The sequence below is a fragment of the Myotis davidii genome, unplaced genomic scaffold (assembly GCF_000327345.1).
Source record: "Myotis davidii unplaced genomic scaffold, ASM32734v1 scaffold356, whole genome shotgun sequence".
In the NCBI taxonomy this organism is placed as follows: Eukaryota; Metazoa; Chordata; class Mammalia; order Chiroptera; family Vespertilionidae; genus Myotis; species Myotis davidii.
In genome coordinates, this window is record NW_006288188.1 from 832,533 (window position 1) to 853,619 (window position 21,087).

The 21,087-nt window shown below is 41.5% G+C and overlaps 1 protein-coding gene across 2 annotated transcripts in view; it reads left to right on the plus strand.

Annotated features, from left to right (window-relative positions):
• Positions 1-21,087, plus strand: part of SPARCL1 (SPARC like 1) — a 58,540-nt gene that overhangs the window by 34,826 nt on the left and 2,627 nt on the right. For both annotated transcript variants that reach the window (XM_006760049.2, XM_006760050.2), the window contains exons 2-10: positions 5,441-5,505; positions 9,696-9,872; positions 10,252-11,190; positions 12,574-12,646; positions 13,918-14,036; positions 14,490-14,610; positions 16,146-16,282; positions 18,081-18,229; positions 18,819-18,967. In XM_006760049.2, the coding sequence (XP_006760112.1) occupies positions 5,441-5,505; positions 9,696-9,872; positions 10,252-11,190; positions 12,574-12,646; positions 13,918-14,036; positions 14,490-14,610; positions 16,146-16,282; positions 18,081-18,229; positions 18,819-18,967 (1,929 nt within the window). The remainder of the gene's footprint in view (positions 1-5,440; positions 5,506-9,695; positions 9,873-10,251; positions 11,191-12,573; positions 12,647-13,917; positions 14,037-14,489; positions 14,611-16,145; positions 16,283-18,080; positions 18,230-18,818; positions 18,968-21,087) is intronic.

The window sequence follows — 21,087 nt, forward strand, 5'->3', positions numbered from 1 at the left end:
GTGGTGTCTAGTTCTTGCTCACCTCGTACCCTTGCACATTGAGCCAAGTAAAAATTTACGTCCTCCAAACTTCTGTTTCTTATAGTTAAATGTTATCTACTCTCCTTTTCTTATTGGATCAAATGAGACAGCCTATAAGAAAATATTTTATAAACTATAAAATGCTATATAAACATAAGGCAGGAGTAGCCACACCTGACTGAATGAATTGATATCCCTGGGGCCTTGTCTCAACACATCCTTACAGTTAAGCTTTTCTCTGTTTATTCTGGGGGAAAAAAAAGAAAGTAAGAATCCCTCCTTCTCTTCAGAGTTAAACCTTCCACCAGTGCTTTAACATTAGACCAGCAAATATTTATCAAGGGCTGACTGAGATTCTGTCACCTCACTTTATCCTCATCATCACTGTACAGGTAAAGAACTGAGGCTTTAAAAAAAACTAAATAATTTACTCGGGATTATGCAAATTCAGTATTAACGTCTAGGAAGTCCTGTTTCAGAGTTTATGTCATGAATTGCTGTGCAATATTAGCTACACAATGATTCAGGCAGCTTCGCTGTTTTCCCCTATTTCAGATATCTATTCCTGCATAACCATCCACTCCCGAGCTAAATGGCTTAAAACCAGCTCCCTTATTTGCACATGATCTGTAGTCTGTACTGGACTCAGCTGGGTGGTTCTTCTGTTGATTTTGTCTGGAATTACTCACGTGGCTCCAGCAAGCTGGGAGCTCAGCTGAGGCTGAACCATCCCAACTGGTCTCTCATCCTCCAAAGTTCTCTCTGCATGGTGGCTTATCATGAAACGATTGAGCTAGTCAGTAGTCCAAACTTTTTCATAGCATGGCGGGTGGCTTTCACAGGAGGGCAAATTCTAGTGTGCAAGTGCTTGCCAAGCCTCTGCTGGCAACGTGTTTGCTAATGTCCCATTGGCCAAAGCAAGTCACAAGGCCAGGGCCAAAGTCCAGGGCATACAGCCCAGGAGTTGTGGGTCACTGGGGCAATCATTGCTGACCACATTCCCTCTCTTCTCCTCTATCTTTTCATGTAGGCTTCTTGTTTTTAATATATTTTTATTGATTTCAGGGAGCAAGGGAGAGGGAGGGAGAGAGAGAGAGAAACATCAACAATGAGTGAAAATCACTGAACAGCTGCCTCCTGCACACCCCACACTGGGGATGGAGCCCACAACCCAGGCATGTGCCCTGATGGGTATCAAACCCTGACCTCCTGGTTCATAGGTCGATGTTCAACCACTGAGCCATGCCAGCCGGGCTCATTTGGGTTTCTTTTGCTTTTCTGTAAGCATAAAAAGCACTTGGATGACTACATTTTAATACAAATAAAATTTGCCTGTGATCACACGTTCCCCTTACTCACCTTTCTTTCATAGACAGCCATCTTCACACCCGCTGTCTTTACTACATCACTGTCTGCCTACTCCTCAGTCACTGCAGATAGGCTCTACCAACACTCCTGCCCCACAACTCCTCTCCCACAGCTCTCCAGTAACCTCTGTAATTCCCACGGCAGGGGGTAATTCCCTGGCCTTGTTTACTTTGGCCTCTCTGGGACATTTAACACTCTTTTTCTTATGTGAAACTCCTGTCTCTCATCCTTTGTATCATTAGTCCCTCCCATCCTCTAATGGACCTAATAGTCTTCACTCACCAGGCTTCTGGCCTCGGCCCTCTGCTCTACTCGTTATAAAGCTTCTCATGCCCACAGCACCCAAGGTGTATCTTTAACCCCCGCTCGATGCCTACCTGCAGACGCACTTATTCAAGTATAGCTCTACTCAAATTCAACAAGTCCAAAATGAATGCATCACCTTTCTTCTAAAACCTGATCTTCCTCTTATTAATTCCTTACCTTAGTGATTAATACTACCATTTACCCATTTGTCCAAATTAGAAATGTGATAGCCTAAGACTCTTCCTTCTCTTCTTCCAACAATATCCAAGTGGTTATTAAATCTTATCTGTTCTGCTTTTAAATATTTTCCATTGATATGCTGGTAAATATTTTTAACTGAGATTATTTGGGTGACCTTAGTTAACAAAACCATACAGGTTTCAAGTGTACAACTCAATATGCTGATGAATGTTTAGCAATCAGCTTTGGGGAAGGATGGAGAGAAATTGAGCAGCATTTGATGATTTCCATGGTATAATCCTCCCACTATGGCTAATTTCCAACTACTAGCATGACATCACTGAACAAAATTGGGAACAGATGCGCAGTAGCACATTATATAGTATTTCCACCTACAGATACAACAGGCATAAATAACCATAAGAAAGTAAGTAACAGTAAAATGTAGCATAATACGTGTGAAGTGATGAGTTTTGAGTATTTATTTCCTTTGTTGATATTATTAATTTAAGTATATGTGTGTATAATTTAATTTTTAATAATGGCTTTATTTAATAGTCAACTAAATTTCTGAAAATTTAAAGTTGACTCTCAGGGGCCAGTACAAACTGAATCTATTTTTCACTTCTCCATTTCCAAGGCCACAGCCAAAATTCAATGCTCTGACCACCTCTCGCCTTAATATTGCTATTTCCTCCTATTAAGTCTTTCACTGGTCTATCTGCAAACATAACTTTCCCAAAGACCATTTCTAACATGCTACAAGCTTTTATTTAGACATGTTCTTCATTCAAGGGAACTTTAATTTCTATGCAAAGGCCTTGTTTGGACTAAAAAGCATTATTGAAAGGGACTTTTGCTATCAAATAAACTAGCCAATCTTCTATGATCAGCCTTTTATCCCCCCCCCCCCCAATGCAGAAAAATACTTATTTGCCACATAGGCAAAAACCTTAAACTTTAAAATGCTTGGAACTCCTTAATTCAAAGTGAACTCTGAATTTCTTCCAATACTGGTTTGGGGTTATTTGTTTGTTGTTTTTCTCCTTCCCAACATCTTTCTGTAAGAGGTAAATGGAGATCTTTATTTACAAGTGAGCTGGGAGAGTACCAGAACAGGAGCCAGGAAAGCTGGGTTCCAATCCAATTCCTCTTCTTGACAGCTCTTTGACCCTGAGTGTGACCTATCATAACCTTTCTAGGCCTGTTCATCTACCATATCAATGAAGTTGTTAAAATGATCAAATAAGATAATATCCCAGTTATAAATCTGATAAACCCAAGGCACTTTGAAAATATAATCTGGCATCTGTTATACACCATTACGAGTTCTACATAATGTTTATTTAAAGGTATAAATGATGTAACACACATTTCACATTAGGACTCTGAATTTCTACTTACGTAATGAATAGTCATTTTCAGAGGCGGCCTTTGGGGGAATTAAACTCTCCAAGCAGGGTGAGTACATGTTATTTTTATTAAAACTAGAATGGATTATTATTTAAGGTTATACACGATTTGAGTTTTTCCTCCATACTCCATCCCAAATTACCTTCTATGTGCAGCTTTTCTCTCCATCCTTTCAAAGCACTGTTCCCTAATCCAGGTCTACCTCGTGATGTTCAAATAGTGGGATAGGGAGAATGAGTTCTAATTTGTTTCTGGCGTGTTTCTGTGTTCACACCTATAACCTCCTTTTCTTCAATAAGAACTTTATTTGCTGCCCAGCTTGTGTGGCTCAATGGTTGAGCATCAACTTATGAACCAAAAGGTCACGGTTCAATTCCTGGTCAGGACACATGCCTGGGTTGCAGGCTCAATCCCCAGTTGGGGACATGCAAGAGGTAGTTGATCAATGATTCTCTCTCATCATTAATGTTTCTATCTCTTCCTCTCCCTTCCTCTCTAAAATCAATAAAAAATACATATTCTTGTTGTTGTTAATCCGCATCTGAGGATATTTTTCCATTGATTTTTCAGAGAGAATGGAAGGGAGGAAGGGAAACAGAGAGAGAGAAACATCGATGTGGGAAAGACACATCAATTGGTTGCCTCCTGCACATGCCCTGACCAGGGCCAGGGATCAAGCCTGTAACCGAGATATGTGCCCTTGACCAGAATCAAACCCAGGACCCTTCAGTCTGTGGGTTGACACTCTATCCACTGAGCCAACCAGGTAGGGCAATAAAGATACATTTTTTAAACATTATTTGCTAATGAAGTTAAAATCAAATACCTGTAGTAATTCCTATGCTTCCAAAAATAAATAAATAAATAAGAATAATAAGAAAAATATAAAGCAGACGAAGAAACAAAAATCTCTGTTGATTAAATGGGATAGACAAAACATATGCATATATATTTTTTAATTTATCTTTATTGTTGAAAGTATTACAGATGTCCCTCTTTTTCCCCCCATTGATCCCCTCCACCGCACTCCCATCCCCCAGACCTTCTTTTAAATATCCATTTAAGCATGTTAGCTTAAAATATTGAGGTAACTATCAAACTACTCACTTTCTTTTTAAACCTCATTAAAGGTTTATTTAATGTCATTTAAAGCTCTGTAATACATGTATGTATAAAACTATGGTTGCAAGAAGTCATTTAAAAGAGTTATCTACTATTTCTGGGAGTTTCAGAGATAGAAATCTCTATTAGTGATTAAAAACTGTATCGTGAATCTCAGTCAGAGTTCAGATTACCAGGCTTAAGGATACTGGGTAAGAAATTGTAGACTGCCCACTCCTTTTAAGAGAGTTCACCTAGAGGCCAATTCACTTAGCCTGTTTGTTTCACTTGTCTCATCGCTAAACTGAAAAAGTTAGTTTGGAACTCACTGAACTCAAAAATGCAAGCAAGTAACAAAAGTGAAACAAACCAGATACAAATGTCAGCGTCCCTTACAGGACAGTCTCTCCTCAGACCTAGCCCACCATCGCCATGCGAGCCTGCTGTTGCCGAGAGGGCCAATAGTTCAAGAGAAACTGCGTATGTGGATCTTTTACATGAAACCTCCAGAGTTTTCAATACTAATTTAAAATGCACAGTGCCTACCAAACCAAACCCATTTGCAGGCCACCACCAACTCACAGATTGCCAATGTGAAAGCTCTGAATTGGGTGAACGTTGGTGGCCCCTTTAGTGCAGTACGATGTCTCATGCCTAAAACTCTTTTCTGAACGTGTGGGTTTCTTTACCACCAAAGAGACCTTTTTTCACACCCTATTTATTCACTTTGTGACTGCTAACTGTACTTTGAATACTCGCAAGTCTTAAGACCTGAGATTTGCATGAAGCTTTCATTCAAGGACACACAGTCATAAGCACAGACAGTTTCCACCAATACAGCTGGGCCAAAAAATCAAGGAGTCCTCACAGGGACACCGTTGGGTCAAAACTGTCATTAATCTGTCTTTGCAGACACGTTAGTCCACAAAGACAGCAATCACCTGTAAATACAAAGGACGGTATCACGCTCAATATTTGCTAAGGTTATCTTTTAGCCTTTCGTACGTAAGGAAACTTGGCCCGCCACTACTAATGACCTTCTTGTTCACAGGTCTTGGAAGCATGAAGACTGTGCTTTCTTTCCTGTACATTTTGGGAACTGCAGCAGCAATCCCGGTAAATTTTTTTTTCCTGTTATTACATCTCTCCCTCCTGATATTAGTTTAGAAATCCTCCATTTAAAAGAAAATGTTCTTTCCCTGGCCGATGTGCCTCAGTTGGTTGAGGGTGATCCCGCACACCGAGAGGTCACCAGCTCAATTCCTGCTCAGGGCATATGCCCGGGTGTTGGGTTCAATCCCCGGCAAGAGGCAGGAGGCAGCTGATTGCTGTATGTTTCTTTTTCACATCAATTTCACTCTCTCTCTCTCCCTCTCTTTCTCTCTCTCCTCTCTCTAAAATAAATAAAGGCAATTTTTAAAAAAGAAAATGTTCTTATATAGAGGCTTAAAACTTTTTTGTTTGTTTTAGTCACACTATATATTTTTTTTGCCCAAGTGAGGAATGGAGGCTTAGGAAAATTGAGATATGGTACTTTAAATATATATATTTCTTTCAGAATTAACAGAGTCTGTAAGATGCCTTATATATGTAGCTGAAAGTGCTGATTATCAGTTTATTAGTCAGGAAATATGCCCAAATACAAAAGAGCACAGGGAGAAATAAATTCTCCTCAGGAAACTCATCGCATTAGCATGAGAAATTTAAGGAATTCGTATGAGAAATCGTGGAGGGCACAGCCACGCTCTCTCCAGCAGCATTTTCTTCAAGGTCAAATAGAACCTGGATGAGAAATGCTGAGTCTGTAATAAAAACAGGAACCAAGGGGTTAGGGACAGGAAATGGTACGGTAACCACAAATCAGCTCTTAACTCGTCCTTAGGGAGTTGTTCAAATAAACACACTGAAAATAGAGCTAAAACATCTTTTTTTTTTTTCAGTCACATATACTGGCTCCACCATTCACACAGCAATAAATCAGCTGTACAAATCAAATCCTTTGAGACATATCAGCAGCCTCAAAATAATGTGGAAAATAATATATATATATATATTTTCTCCATGGCTGATGGCCATTTGAATGTCCCCCAAAGAGCCATATCATCCATCCTTAACCAAACGAAAGGATTTGTGTATTTTTTTTCTTTTTCACTAAATGGAGGAATAGGGCTCCTTTAAATAGACAAAGCAGTTTATCTGTTGTCCCTGCTGTCCCTCCCTCTCAGACGCGATCCCAGCTAGTGATAGCTTCTGGCTGACAGATGTGTCAGCAAAGACAAACGCCATGCCACCAGACCAGGCAGTTCTGAGGAAACAGAATTTATGACCACTGCCAAGAGTCATGGGTAAATAGTGTGGAGCTACTCCAGCTGAAATTATACATTGTCCTTGGAAATTACAAACAAGGGATAAATTATGTTCAGCACAAAAAGGGGCTCCCACAGAACCATTGTTTTCCCCTGAAAATGTGTTTTGCCCTCGAAGCTGTTGCTGCTATGCAAACGGGCATCAAAAGTAGGCTTTGAAAGAAGTGTTTGAACGACCTGCCTGCATAGAGACACATTCCAGATGTTTCTTTTCTAGGACAATTTGTTTATCACACAGACCTAGAAAATGCTCAAAATACCTTCTCATCGCACTATCTCTTAGAAATCTTGTATCATTTCCCCCTACTGCTGAGTGCTCCAGAAGTCAGTGGGTTGATTCTGTGTGGTTACAAATTCTATGCAGCTATCCAGAGGGTACGTTGTTTAAAACACAGATGTGAGCCTAAGGATGAAACAACTTCATTTTCAAGAAACTTCTGAAAGAAAAGAAGCTGCCGTGTTCTTGTGCATCTCTCCCATTTTGAGGAGGGGAAATTGGAGAGGGAGGGAGCAGAGAGGAGGAGCAGTCCTCCACTAATAAGCCTAAAATCTCCTCCAGCCTTGGCTTACATGATGCCCCTGCCAGCAACTTACCAACCTGGCAGTCATTCTTTCTCCTTTTCCCTCTTACAAATAGCTTCTTTGGAAATTTTAAAACATATTATCCTTCTCTTAGTTGGTAATAAGAAGCAGGAGAGCAAACCAAATCTAAAATAAATCCTGTGCTCCCAGCCTTTCTTTATATTGCACAATCAGCACTGCAGGACCTGCTAATGGAATAAAGATTAGTCCATCCAAATAGAATCTGAGTCTTATACTAGTACTTACACCTGATCTGACATCTGAGTGTCCACAGCATCTCTTTAATAAAGACTCACGGAGACTACCTGCCTACGATACCAGACACTTTGTATTATTACCACTGCATGCTATTGCTACTAGCCATAGTAATTTTTCGCTTAGGTAACTCCTTAAACTTTATAACATATTTTAATATACATGACCTTATCTTTTTAATGTATTTTTATTGTTGGTCGTATTACATATATCTCCCATTTTCCTCTTCTTGCCCCCCTCTTCCCAGGCCCCATCCCTCCCTCAGGTCTTCACTACCCTATTGCCCATGTCTATGGGCTATGCATATCTATAATATAAAAACATAATATGCTAATTAGACTGGACAGCCGAACAACCTTCCGGACGTCATTCCGGACATCCTTCCAGACAAAGCTGCGGGGGCTGAGGCAGAGGCACTTAGGGTTGATCAGGCAGACAGGCAAATGGTTAGGGGCGATCAGGCAGGCAGGTGAGTGGTTAGGGATGATCAGGCAGTCAGGCAGGCCAGCGGTTAGGAGCCAGTGGTCCTGGATTGTGAGGGAGATGTCCGATCGCCGGTTTAGGCCTGATCCCCCTGGATCAGGGATCAGGCTTAAACCGGCAGTCGGACATCCCCCAAGCAGTCCCAGATTGTGAGAGGGTGCAGGCTGGGCCTAGTGTAATATTTTCCAGGTCCATTCATGCTGTCCCAAAGGGTAAGAGATCCCTCTTTTTTACAGCTGCATAGTATTCCATAGAATAAATGTTCCACAGTTTTTTTTTATCCATTCATCTACTGATGGGCACTTGACCTTATCCTGATATTTCTGCTTACTTCACCTTGAGAGATGACAGGTTAAAGAGGAACAAAACTACAGATAGATAGTAAATAGGTGAGTCAAGACTTGAAGGGAGGTATCTTATCTCAACTTCTCCAACCAGGCTTCTGATCTCTGATCTGTTTTTGTTATTATTGTTGATTCTCACCCAATTTATTTTTTCCATTGATTTTTAGAGAGAGTGGAGAGAGAGAGAGAGAGAAACACTGATGTGAGACACATCCATTGGCTGCCTCCTGTATGCACTTCTACTGGGGCCAGGGATAAAATTTGCAACCCAGGTACATGGCCTTGACCAGGAATTGAACCTAAATCCTTCAGTGCATGTGCCAGTGCTCTAACCACTGTGCACACTGGCCAGACCATGCCTCTGATCTTGCTAGAAATGGACAGAGCCATCCATCTAGTGGAAATAATATGCCTTAGCTACTCTTCCCTATTAGACTTGGTGTTCTGTTCCACAGTTTTTTAATTAATTGACATTAAATTATTTTTATTAAAGGATTTCTTGATGGATTTAGGCTGATAATGTTAAGGAAGTAAACAAATATTGAATAAAAGGTTTACAGCCTTTCTTCTAATTATCAGTGAGTAATTAACTTAAGCAAATGTACAATGCTATACCCTATGGTTAACTTAATTTAACCTCAACTTTCTGCTATACAAACAATATTTTTCAAAATTATACTGTACAATTGTTTTGTAAAAGTTTGAAAAACACAGAAAGTAATTCCAAAACTCAAAATTTATTATTATTGGAACTTTATTTTCACCCAGTCTCTGCATGTATAACTTTTTCTTAAACATGATTGGGATTCTGCTTTCACTTAAGATTATATTCTGGACATTTGCTTGTATCCTTATAAATTCTAGAGAATATCTTTTAATTTATTTTTGAAATGAAGTGTATTGCTACTAATAATCCTATATAATAAAAACCCAGAGACTGAATGGCGGAACAACCAGAACGACCAATCAACCAGTCGCTATGATGCGCAGTGACCACCAGAGGGCAGACGCTCAACGCAAGAGCTGCCCCCTAGTGGTCAGTGAGCTCCCACAGTGGGAGCAGCCGCTCAGAGTGGGGGTCCACAGCCACTCGTCTGATTGGGATGAGAGGCACTCCCACAGCAGGCCAATCTCCGCATTCCATGCCCCCCACCCTCCCTCCCAGTGCATGAATCCCGTGTACCAGGCCTCTAGTGATGACAATAATAGACTAACTAAAAATTTTAAACATTAATATCTATACATGAATAACACAAACCAATTTTTTAATTTTCAGACAAATGCAAGGTTCCTATCTGACCATTCCCAACCAACTGCTGAGTCCTTGAGTTCCATCCAACAGACTGAACTGTTAGAAACGCCTGGTGACACTACGGTGCCCATTTTAGGGGTTGAAGATGCAGAAGATGAAAAGGAAACTATAGTATCTGTAGAAGAGCAGCCCGACAATAAGGTAAAAGTCACATAGTTATGCTAAGATAATTTCCAAATTCTCCAAAGGTTTCCATTTCAAAGCATGGCCAAAGGGATTATTTCATTCTCATCTCAGTTTAATTTTTTATATCATATCAATTGCCTCCGATCACTAGAAGAATTGTGAGAATTAATGAGTTTTACTCCTTCAATTGAGGTGCTATATAATTGTTTCATTTCACAAAATTCAAATTCAGGTAAAACGTGTAGCTATAGAATATGAAGAACATTATAAATGTAAGTTTACATGTCATTATATTAACAAAGAATAATAGTATTAAATGTTGGCTTTATGAATTGTAAATGTGAGGTATATAATAAATTATCATTTGTTTCAAAATAAACATTTTTCTTTTAAGGCTGAAAAATCTTCAGTAGAAAAGTTAAAGGAGAAAAATCATGACCAGTCAGCAGATCAGGGATTACAGGATCAAGAGGAAAGTGAAAGTGACTTCAGTGAGAATTTAGAGGACGCACTCGCTGGAGGTACATTGGACCTAAAAGAAGATACGAGTGAGCCTCAACAGGAAAAGCTCCCAGAGAATATTGATTTCCTTGCTCCTGATGTTAGTCCCACTGTAGATTCTAACCAACAAGAAAGCATCACAAACACAGAGGAAAACCAAGAGCAGCTTATAACTGATTCACATCATCATTTAAACAGGAGCAGCAAACATGGTGAAGACCTCGGTGATGAAGAAAACCAAGAGCAGGATCCAAACATTCCAAATGGAGACGAGGAAGGGATGAGACTAGAGCCAAGCGAAGTTGGTACCCACACTGATAACCAAGAAAGGGAGGGAGAATTTCCCCAGGGGCATTCTAACAGCAAGCAGGAAGAAGACACTACCCGATCTGATGATATTTTGGAAGAGTCCAGTCAACCAACTCAAGAAAGCAAGATGCAGAAAGATGAATTTGAGGAGGGTCCCCAAGAACAAGAAGAGGATAACTCCAGTGAAGAAATGGAAGAGGGAACTGCATCAGAAATCAAGAAGCACAATCAAGATCCTGAATGGCAGAGCCAAGAGGGAAAAGCTGGCCTTGAAGTTATCCGCGACCCTGAGGAGATGGAGAAAAAGACTGTTTCTGAGGCTTTACTCGCAGAGCCTGCTGCTGGGGGTGGTGATGATGGCCCCAGGGACAGTGCAAGTGACGACTACTTCCTCCCAAGAGAGGCCTTCCAGGAGGCTGAAAGGGCTGCTTCCGATAGCTATCACATCAAATATGAGGAGCAAAGAGAAAGAGCCCGTGAGAATGAGAATGAAGATGCCAGTGAACCTGGAGAATCCCAAGGGGTGAGATTATTGACAGTGATGCTTGTCTGATAACGCTGTTAGCTTTATCAAGCAGCAGCCATGACCTTTCTCTGTGCCTCCTCAGCCTCCTATACTTACCTCTGTCAGTACATTACTAAATATATTGCAGTTCCTTATTTTCTTCTGCATCTCCATTATTAGGCTGAAAATGACTATTCTATTTTGGTTCCCCTAGAAGCAGACCTTGAATCTTAGTGCAGTTTGTGTGTGTGTGTTGGTGGGGGAGGGGGGAGAGGAGAGGAGGAAAATGGAAGAGGGGGAAGGAATGGGGGAATATCTGTAATACTGTCAACAATAAAAAAGGAAAGGAAAGGAAAGGAAAGGAAAGGAAAGGAAAGGAAAGGAAAGGAAAGGAAAGAAACGGAAAGGAAAGGAAAGGAAAGGAAAGGAAAGGAAAGGAAAGGAAAGGAAAGGAAAGGAAGCTAATCAAAGGAACCTGATTTATACAGGCTTAGAGGGGTGTTAATTCCCTACAACTGGCAGTCTGTTCTTTGAGCAGGCTAAATAGAATTCCATAGTTTTGAAGCCACAAAGACACAGATGCTGGCTGTTGGAAGTCCCTGGAGCTAACTAGAATGGTAAACTCTGACAGAGGTGAGGGGTGGGAGACACTGACAACTGCTGCTCCAATGCCTTGAGGGCAGGTAGGTGTCAGGTCATATCAAGTTGGATTACCAACTTCTAGCAAAATGTCTCTAACATAACAGGAGCTCCAGCAATGTCTGTTGGTTTAGTTATAAAGATGAAGAACAAAGACTTCAGCTACAACTTCATGAAGCAAACAGACACAAAATGACAGCAGAGTGAGAGTGGGGTAGGGGGAAGCACATTGTTATTTGGTTATTTAATCATTTGGAGCTTCTGTGCAAAGCCTTGGCAGCACCCTCCAGGAAGTCTTGACAGCTTTTGGTGGGCAAGGCCGACAGCCTGGATTTCTGAGAACTCTGCTGCCATTCTAAGAGAGGAATTTTCTTACACTTTAGACACTGTAAGGAACCTTTACCAGCAGCTTCACAGAGATTAGTGAGGTAACATGTCTTACCCACAGAACTGCACGATGATATTATATTTCTACTGTTTTCCCGAATCCCACGGGGAGGTTCCAACTTTGCTCCTGATGTTAGTTAGTTCCAACTTTTATTGCGTAATCCCCAGAGATAGAGCCTGAATCCAGCGCAGGAAGTGGAAATAGCTCCTGTTCTCAAAGGATTGCTGTCTATTTCCACAGTTATGACTGGTGTCTCTTTTTGAGATCTGACGTGATTTGGATATGAAAAGCTCAGTGAATGTATGCACATCAGAAATATAAAATAGGTAACAGCTTGCCAATAGACTTACCCTTCTCCTCTTGTTTTTATAAAGGCCAAAAAAGCAGAGAGCTCACTGAATGAAGATGAAAGTTCAACTGAAGGCAACATTAGGGTATACGATGTTGGTGAGTATGGGCTGTTTGTGACTATATCAAGGAAGAGATGGAATCAGCTATATTGGGCTACCCCTATCCCTTTATTTCACAGAATTCACCTCTCCCCAGTTCTCCCTAAGGAAATGATCTCATAAATTATAGACATTCTCTCTTTTTAAAAATTGATTTGAGAGAGAGAGAGATGAAGAGAGAGAGAAACATCAATCTGTTGTTCCACTTATTTATGCATTCATTGGTTGCTTCTTGTATGCACATATCAGGGATCTAACCCAAAACCTTAGCATATCAGGCAGGCGATGCTCTAACCAACCGAGCTACCTGGTCAGGGCCTGTTGTAGACATTCTCTTGCCCACATTTCATATACAGTAGTCTACCCCATTCGCAGTTTTGCTTTCCAGTTTCACCTTTGGGACCCCCTTGACCCCCGGGGCTGGACCTTGGCAGCAGTCAACATCAGTCCAAAAATATCAAATTTTTCCAATGATGAACATCATCTGCTCCTGACATCCAATCATCAATATCATCATGATGATCCTGGCTCTCTCAAAACCAATGATTCCCCCCGCCCCCCGCTGGCATATCGCCAGAAGGTCAATAGCAGCTTAAAGCTACTTCATGATGCTTAGTTTATAAATTATACTTTACCATAAGTATGTATGTATAAGAAAAAAACATAGTATAAAGTGTTTAGTACTACCCATGGTTTCAGGCATCCACTGAGGGTCTTGGAAAGTATTCCCTGCAGATGAGGGGGACTACTATACAGCTATGAGTATGTGTGTTTACCAAATGGAAGTCCTATTGCAATATTACTGAATTTAGAATTCATTTTATCTAAATCCTTTTGCTTCTGAGAGAAATTAATTCTACCTTCTTGATTCTTAAATCCATAACTTACTAGGAAATTTAGATCCATATTTAATGAAAACTTAATTCCCAATCACAAATATTTTTAATTTCAACACAACAAAATCCTCATGGCTTATTTAATTTCTAAACAAATTGCACTATAGACTTCAGACCATGACTATTGCAGGCGGGCCAAGAGAGCTGTTTGTTTTTCCTAAATTTCTATACACTTTGAGCCAAAGTGTATAGAAAAATCTAGACTATTGTGTAACATAATCTATGCCAGAGGACGTGACCTGAAAATTGGCATTAAAATGGTTTCTGAAGTTTTCCCAACTTTTCTCTTATTAATGAAAGTGGAGCTAGTTATCTGGATGAATTTGAGTTTATATATTCAATTTAGCTTACCCTGTCCAAACTTTTATCTTAGATGCTTGCATGAACTTCCAGTGTAAAAGAGGACACATGTGCAAGGCTGACCAACAGGGAAAACCCCACTGTGTTTGCCAAGATCCAATGACTTGTCCTCCTACAAAACCCCTTGACCAGGTAAGTATTCTACACACTGGTCTCTAAGGCACACCAACTAGTGATTTAAATGAAAGAAGCTATTGAAATTTTTTGTAAAAAAAAGGTAAAAGCCCAGGTTATCATCTAACATTTGAATTAATATTAAGTAGGAACAAATGGCAGCCAAATCAAAGAATTTCAAATGTGCCCTAGAAAGGTAATAATGGCACTGATCTATAGAAATCGTTTTAAAATTCACTCTGTCCTTGGAACATCTTCAGTTTCATTCTACTGAGCTTATCTGAAGCTCAGTAGTCATCACCATTGGTATAATTTAGTTAATTTTTTTGTGCCCAATGGGATAGTTATCATTTTAATAGCCTCGCCTACCTGGCCACCTGTGGGGCACAGCGCAGTGAGCTTTAAGGAGTTGAGCGTTGTCCCAATGAGCATTCAGGGACATGGGTTTTTTCTCATGCTTGTCTTTCCTAGGTGTGTGGCACTGACAACCAGACCTATGCCAGCTCCTGCCATCTGTTTGCTACTAAGTGCAGACTGGAGGGGACCAAAAAGGGGCACCAACTGCAGCTGGATTATTTCGGAGCCTGCAAATGTAAGAGTCCGTCACTACCACCAGCCGCCATGGCTCAGAGGGCTGGGTGAATCTGTGCATCTCTGAACAGCGTACTTACATGTGCTCATACGTATGCTAACAGGAGAAAGCTACTAGAGTCCTGAACCCAGGCTGCACATTAAAGCCAACCTGGGAGACTTAAAAAAAAAAGAAGAAGAAGAAAAAGCAGAATGCCCAGGCTTTAAGCATGAGAGATTTCAATTTTATTGAACTGGGTTGGAACCTTGGCTTTTTTTTTTCTTCATTTGTTTTTAAAGTAACCTAGGCAATTCTAATATGTGGCTGGGGTTCAGAACCACTATACAATGTTATCCACTTAATAATTGAGATGAATCATTGGAATTTTGCTAAATTATTTGTCCTTTTCCCTAGTCAAGTTAAGTCTCTTGCCAAGAGCTTTTACGGCAACATATTCTTCCAGAAGTTTTTTGTATGTTTTTTTTTAATCGTCTTCCTTTCCCAGGATATTCTCAATTGTCTTTGGATCTCCTCACCGCTAAGTGATTCTCCACATCAGCAGTGCTCACTAATGTTTCCGGTTCTCCTCTCCTAGACCCAGGAGAGGACTAAATGTCTCAGGCCCCTTGCTTTTAGATATACCCATATCGGTTGCTTTGTCCAAGAAAATTTGAGCAAAAATCACCCATGTGCGTTCTGGGCAGCAGCATTTCAGAACCGCTGTGCGGTTCTCCCCGCTCCTTTTCACCTGTGTTGAGAGGCGGCGTCTCCATCGCGCTGGGGCCCCGAGAGACTGCCATGAGCAGAGAGCCCTCCTGCCAACTTGTGCTGGGCTTGCAGTGGTCTCAAGAAAGAAACCGTCGATGCAATGTTGACTACATAGTTAATACCGCTGTCTGATATATTTGAAACTTGCTAAGAGAGTAAATCCTGAAAGTTCTCATCACAAGTAAAAAAAAAAAATTCTTTTTTTGTAACTATGTGAGGTCATGATGGATATTAACTAAACTTACTGTGGAATCATCTCACAATATAGGGTGCATGTCAAGCCGTTCCTCTGCACACCTTAAATGTGTGCAGTGTTGTATGTCAATTATATCTCAGCAGAACTGGAAAAAAAAATGTTGGTTCCTTTAAGCCACTGAGATTTCAAAGTATCGCATGGTGACCACAGTAAGAGCTAACTTCTAGCTTTTTCTCTTTTCCCCTGATAGACAGCCGTGTCCTCCACCTCTAAGTCCCAGCTCTCCGGTTCTGGAGACGCGGTTCCCAGCCCTGGCTGCACATCTAAGCTACCCTTGGAGCCTGTGAAACATCCTGATGCCAGGCTCCACCCCAGAGCAATCAAATCAGAATTTCTTTGAGTGGAAGATTGCATCGGAGAGGTTTCTTCAACACCCAGGGCAGTGCTGCTGCGCCCCCAGGGTTAAGGGCCACGTTGTGGTGGTTGGGCCAGGAGGGCGTTGTCAGTCACCACGCTTCCTGTTCTGAGGACTTGCCATAGGACAGGAGTAAGACCCAACGGTTAACATCGATTTGCTTTCTGCTTGAAACAGCTATTCCTACTTGTACGGACTTTGAAGTGACTCAGTTCCCGCTAAGAATGAGAGACTGGCTCAAGAATATCCTCATGCAACTTTATGAGCCTAACCCTGAACATGCTGGATATTTAAATGAGAAGCAGAGAAATAAAGTAAGTTATGCACAGGTCAGCTCCCTACGTGTCTGCCCAGAAGACCTGAGGAAAAAGGGTGTCAGGGCATAGGTGGGGAGGGGGCTACCTCCCTAAGCGTATAGCAAAAGCCCACTTTGCCTCCCCAGTCTGGTTGGCACATCTGGGATAGTAGCGGTGACCATTCTTGCCACAAGGTATGGGGCATGCTAAACCACCCCATTCCGATGCAAAGGGCAGTGGCCTGAGGGAGAGCTGTCTAACCCATACCTAGAGCAACCTCTGTTTACGCAAGCTGAACCTCAATTCAGCATTTATATATTCATGCCCAGACATATTATTTAAACCTAAATGTCTTTTTGCCCTCATAGGCCAGACATAGATTTATGGTATAAGAGAATTCATTACTCACAATGTCAGTAATATATTAATATTAAAATGTGCAGAATATTGATTCCAGAAGGTCCCAGGAAAAATTTATTCCAGTAGCTAGAATTGATTTATGTGCTGGAGAGAAACAAAACAAAGATATCTGCCTTCACGAGCTTACATTCTAGGCAAAAAGACAGACTCTTAACAAATAAGTGTATATGTGCATGTGTATTTAAACATATGATTTGTGCATGCATATGTATATATTCTCATATGCAAATATGAACATACATGCAAATGTATAAAATATGCCAGGTGAGATGGAATGTGCTATGAAGAAAAAATAAAACAAGAAGATGGGTGTGCCTAAGCTGTGTCAAAGCGGTTTATAGGTTGTAAGAGGAGGACTAAGAGTTGGCCATTGATCTGGCATATGATGATCATAGTTGGCCTTGACAAGAGCTGTTAATGCAGAATGGAGAGGAGAAAAGCTTTAGTGGACAGGGTTCAAAATAGAATAAGAGGAAGGATACAGAAGCAGCAAGTATAAACAATATTTTCAAGAGATTTTGCTGCAAAGGAAAACAGTGAAATAGGGTGGAAGCTGGAGGGGGATGTAAGAGTCCAGCTCCCAGTGGGAGATGGTGGAGGATCTCCTGTGTTTCTGGAAATAAGCCAGTGAAGAAGGAAAGGTGCCCAACTGCCATAGGTTATCCTGAGTAGATGAGGAGGGGTGAGGAGGGGGGGCTCTGGGCACCAGTGAGGGGAGGGCTTAGATTAGGAGCAAAGAACATTCATCCACACTGATAAGGAGGGAAGCTGGTAGATGTGGTCATGGGAATGGTTAGAAGTTCTGTTCTGATTGCTTCCAATTACTCAGTGAAATGGAAATACCAGTGAAAGCTAGGAGTTTTGCACACATTTCCCCAAAATAATTTCTATCCTCTCTCTTTAATACCTCATCACAGAGAGCCATGAGAGCATTAGAAACAAAACAGAAATTTTAGGTAGGGCGGACAAACAGTATTGCACTAAGGGCTACACTGAGCCTGAGCAGGCAGTGGATGGCAATTCCCTGAGGATTAAGAATGGAGTATGCCAACGGGGGAAGAGTGGGCTTTTCACTCACTAACTAATCAACAGTTTTGCCTAAATCAGTTAAAACTTTCTCATAGTTTTAAGGAATGCAAGAAACATTATTTAGTTCAAAGAAAAAAATCAAAAAGGACAAATTTCTTCTGAAAACTTAAGTTGTTTTACTGTTGGCTGTTATTCTATGTAGAAAAAAGAAAGGCTGTTGTTGATTAGAAGGCATTTCATTTGGTCTCATACAATGGCGTGGGCTTGTTTTCCTCCGTCATGGTATTGCATTGCTCTTCAAGTAAGCTTTAGCTAGGGATAATTTGATTACATTTCTCTGACGATCTTTCTCCCTTCCTAATTCCAGGTCAAGAAAATTTACCTGGATGAAAAGAGACTCTTGGCCGGGGACCATTCCATTGACCTTCTCTTAAGGGACTTTAAGAAAAACTACCACATGTATGTGTACCCTGTACACTGGCAGTTCAGTGAACTTGACCAGCATCCTATGGACAGGTAGGAACTCTTTACCTTCCCATGACCAGGTCACTTTCCTGTTATAATGTCTAGTTATCTCGACAAAGAGAATTCTAAACAGATTTAGGGGGTTTCCCGGTTCCAGTCTAGAAGACTGAAATGTCAAATAAATGTGGTTTGGTGTTTAAACACAAAACTGCTTTGGAAATCATAGAGAATGGCCACACCCCAGCTCCCAAGTTCACACGTTTCCCACTGAGACTCTTCTAATTCTCTCACTCTTGATCCTAAAGTCCCAAGATAATCTGATTGGCCCAACTTGGGTCAAGTGCTACATCTGGAACAATCAGGTAGGGCCAGTTTGCAGGAACATGATCTCTGGGGTGCACCCCTACAAATTTAGAATGGCGGGAGGGCAGGTTTCAATGAAAAAGGAAACCTTAAGAATTGACACCCCAAAAGCTGTCTATCTTACCCAAAGATAGTTTCATTTGCAACTTTTCATGAGCGTACTATTCATTTGGCGTAGTCAGCAATCTTGTGGAAGAAAGACGCCCTTGGTGATTCTAAGAGTTAACTTTCACACACAAGCTACTCAGCTTATAGGCCGCCATGAATTTCATTGCAGAGTCTTGACCCATTCGGAACTTGCTCCTTTGCGAGCGTCTCTGGTGCCCATGGAACACTGCATCACTCGCTTCTTTGATGAGTGTGACCCCAACAAGGATAAGCACATCACCCTGAAGGAGTGGGGCCACTGCTTTGGAATTAAAGAAGGTAAATTCATCATCATTCTCTACCAGTGGTTCTCAACCTTCCTAATGCCGCGACCCTTTAGTACAGTTCCTCATGTTGTGGTGACCCCCAGCCATAAAATTATTTTCGTTGCTACTTCATAACTGTAATTTTGCTACTGTCATGAATCGTAATGTAAATATCTGATATGCAGGATGTATTTTCAGGGGTCGCGACCCACAGGTTGAGAACCGCGGTAACCTAAGCCCCGTAGCCCTCATAGAGACGGCCTGCTGTGTGTTCCCATCGAAAGCTAGAAACTGCAAGGTGGCAGCATCCCAGGCAGGGCTCCTTCAGAGAAAGTACTCTCCTGGCAAGGTTTTCTCTGACTCCCTTTATGATGCTCGAAGAGTAGCAAGGGTGAATATTTAGAGGATAACTGCATTGAGGCCTCAGCAGTTGGTTAAGCCTAATAAAATGATGTGAACCCAGAGAGTTGTGGCAAATGTCAGAAGGCTGCCCTTCTGAGAAAAGGATTTGATATCCTTCCTTAACCTGGGTATTGCATATATAACTGATTTCAGAGAGGAAGGGAGAGGGAGAGAGAGAGAAACATCAATGATGAGAGACAAGCACTGATCAGCTGCCTCCTGCACATCCCACACTGGGGATCAAGCCCACAACCCAGGCATGTACCCTGACTGGGAATCAAACCGTGACCTCCTGGCTCATACGCTGACGCTCAATCACTGAGCTACACCAGCCAGGCTGGACCAAACTTTTAAAAAATCATATGTGAAGAGTGAAACAGCCAGCCTGCTTCTGCTGATGGGAGACATCAGAAGAACCTCAGAATTCATTACCAACACACCAACAAGAGCTGGGTCCTACATCACAAGTTGTATCCCAATAATATTCCTTTAACCCAAAAGTGACCCATTACTTCATCTTCAGTGACAAAAATAAAATATTAAATTATGAGGGTTTTTCTTTACTCCCACAGTGGAGGAATTTAAATTTAGACATTTGTTTTGCTAGGTTATGTCTTAATCTACTTGCTTTTCTTTTCCTAAGTTAGAGTTGATTTTTATGAGCAAGCATGTTTTCAATAATCAAAATTTGTAAGATATTTGTAAGATTTTTTTGTTGCTGTTGTTGTTGTTGATCTTCACCTGAGGATATTTTCCCATTGATTTTTTAGAGAAAGTGGAAGAGAGAGGGAGACAGAGGGAAACATTGATGTGAGAGAAACACATCGATGGGTTGCCTCCTGCACGTGCCCCAACCAGGGCCCAGGCCAGGGAGGATCCTGCAACCAAGGTTCGTGCCTTTGACTGGAATCGACCCCTGGACCCTTCGGTCTGCAGGCCGAGGCTCTATCCACTGAGCCAAACTGGCTAGGGCTGAAAGATGTTTTTAAAAATAGGAAATCAAAACTGATTACAATGTAAATGACCAGTGAAGACCAAATCCTTAAGGCTGAGGTTTTATGCATACATTCACGACATACATGTAGAATAACAAATGACCAAGCAGTAAATTAAGTTCCTCAAAGGTAAGAAGTTCCCCAAAAGAGGTAACTTGTGTGAACTTCACTTTTAAAGTAGTCTTTATGCACATGTATAATGCCTTGAAATTAGAAAGAGCTGAGAATATGATGAATTAGTTATCTATATATAAAAAAGCCCAGTGACCCTTACGGAGAAAGGACCAGAACAACTGGTAGTTATGACGCACACTGACCACCAGGGGGTAGATGCTCACACAGGAGCTGCCCCCTGGTGGTCAGTGCACTCCCACAGCGGGAGCGCCACTCAGCCAGAAGCCTGACTCATGTCTGGCAAGTGCAGCAGCGCTAAGGAGCAGTGAGCCAAGTAGTAAGGAGCGAGCAGGCGGGTAGTTAGGAGTGAGGGGTCTTGGATTGTGAGAGGGCTTAGGCCGGGCTGAGGAACCCCCCTCCCCATGCACAGATTTCCTGCATCAGGCCTCTAGTTAGCCTGGCCAGAGTGGCTTAGTTAGTTGACATCATCCTGTACCCTGAAAGGTTGCAGGTTCGATTCCCAGATGGGGCACGTGTGAAAGGCAGCCAACTGATGTTTCTCTTGTTTCTCTCTCACATTGAGGTGTGTGTGTGTGTGTGTGTGTGTGTGTGTGTGTGTGTC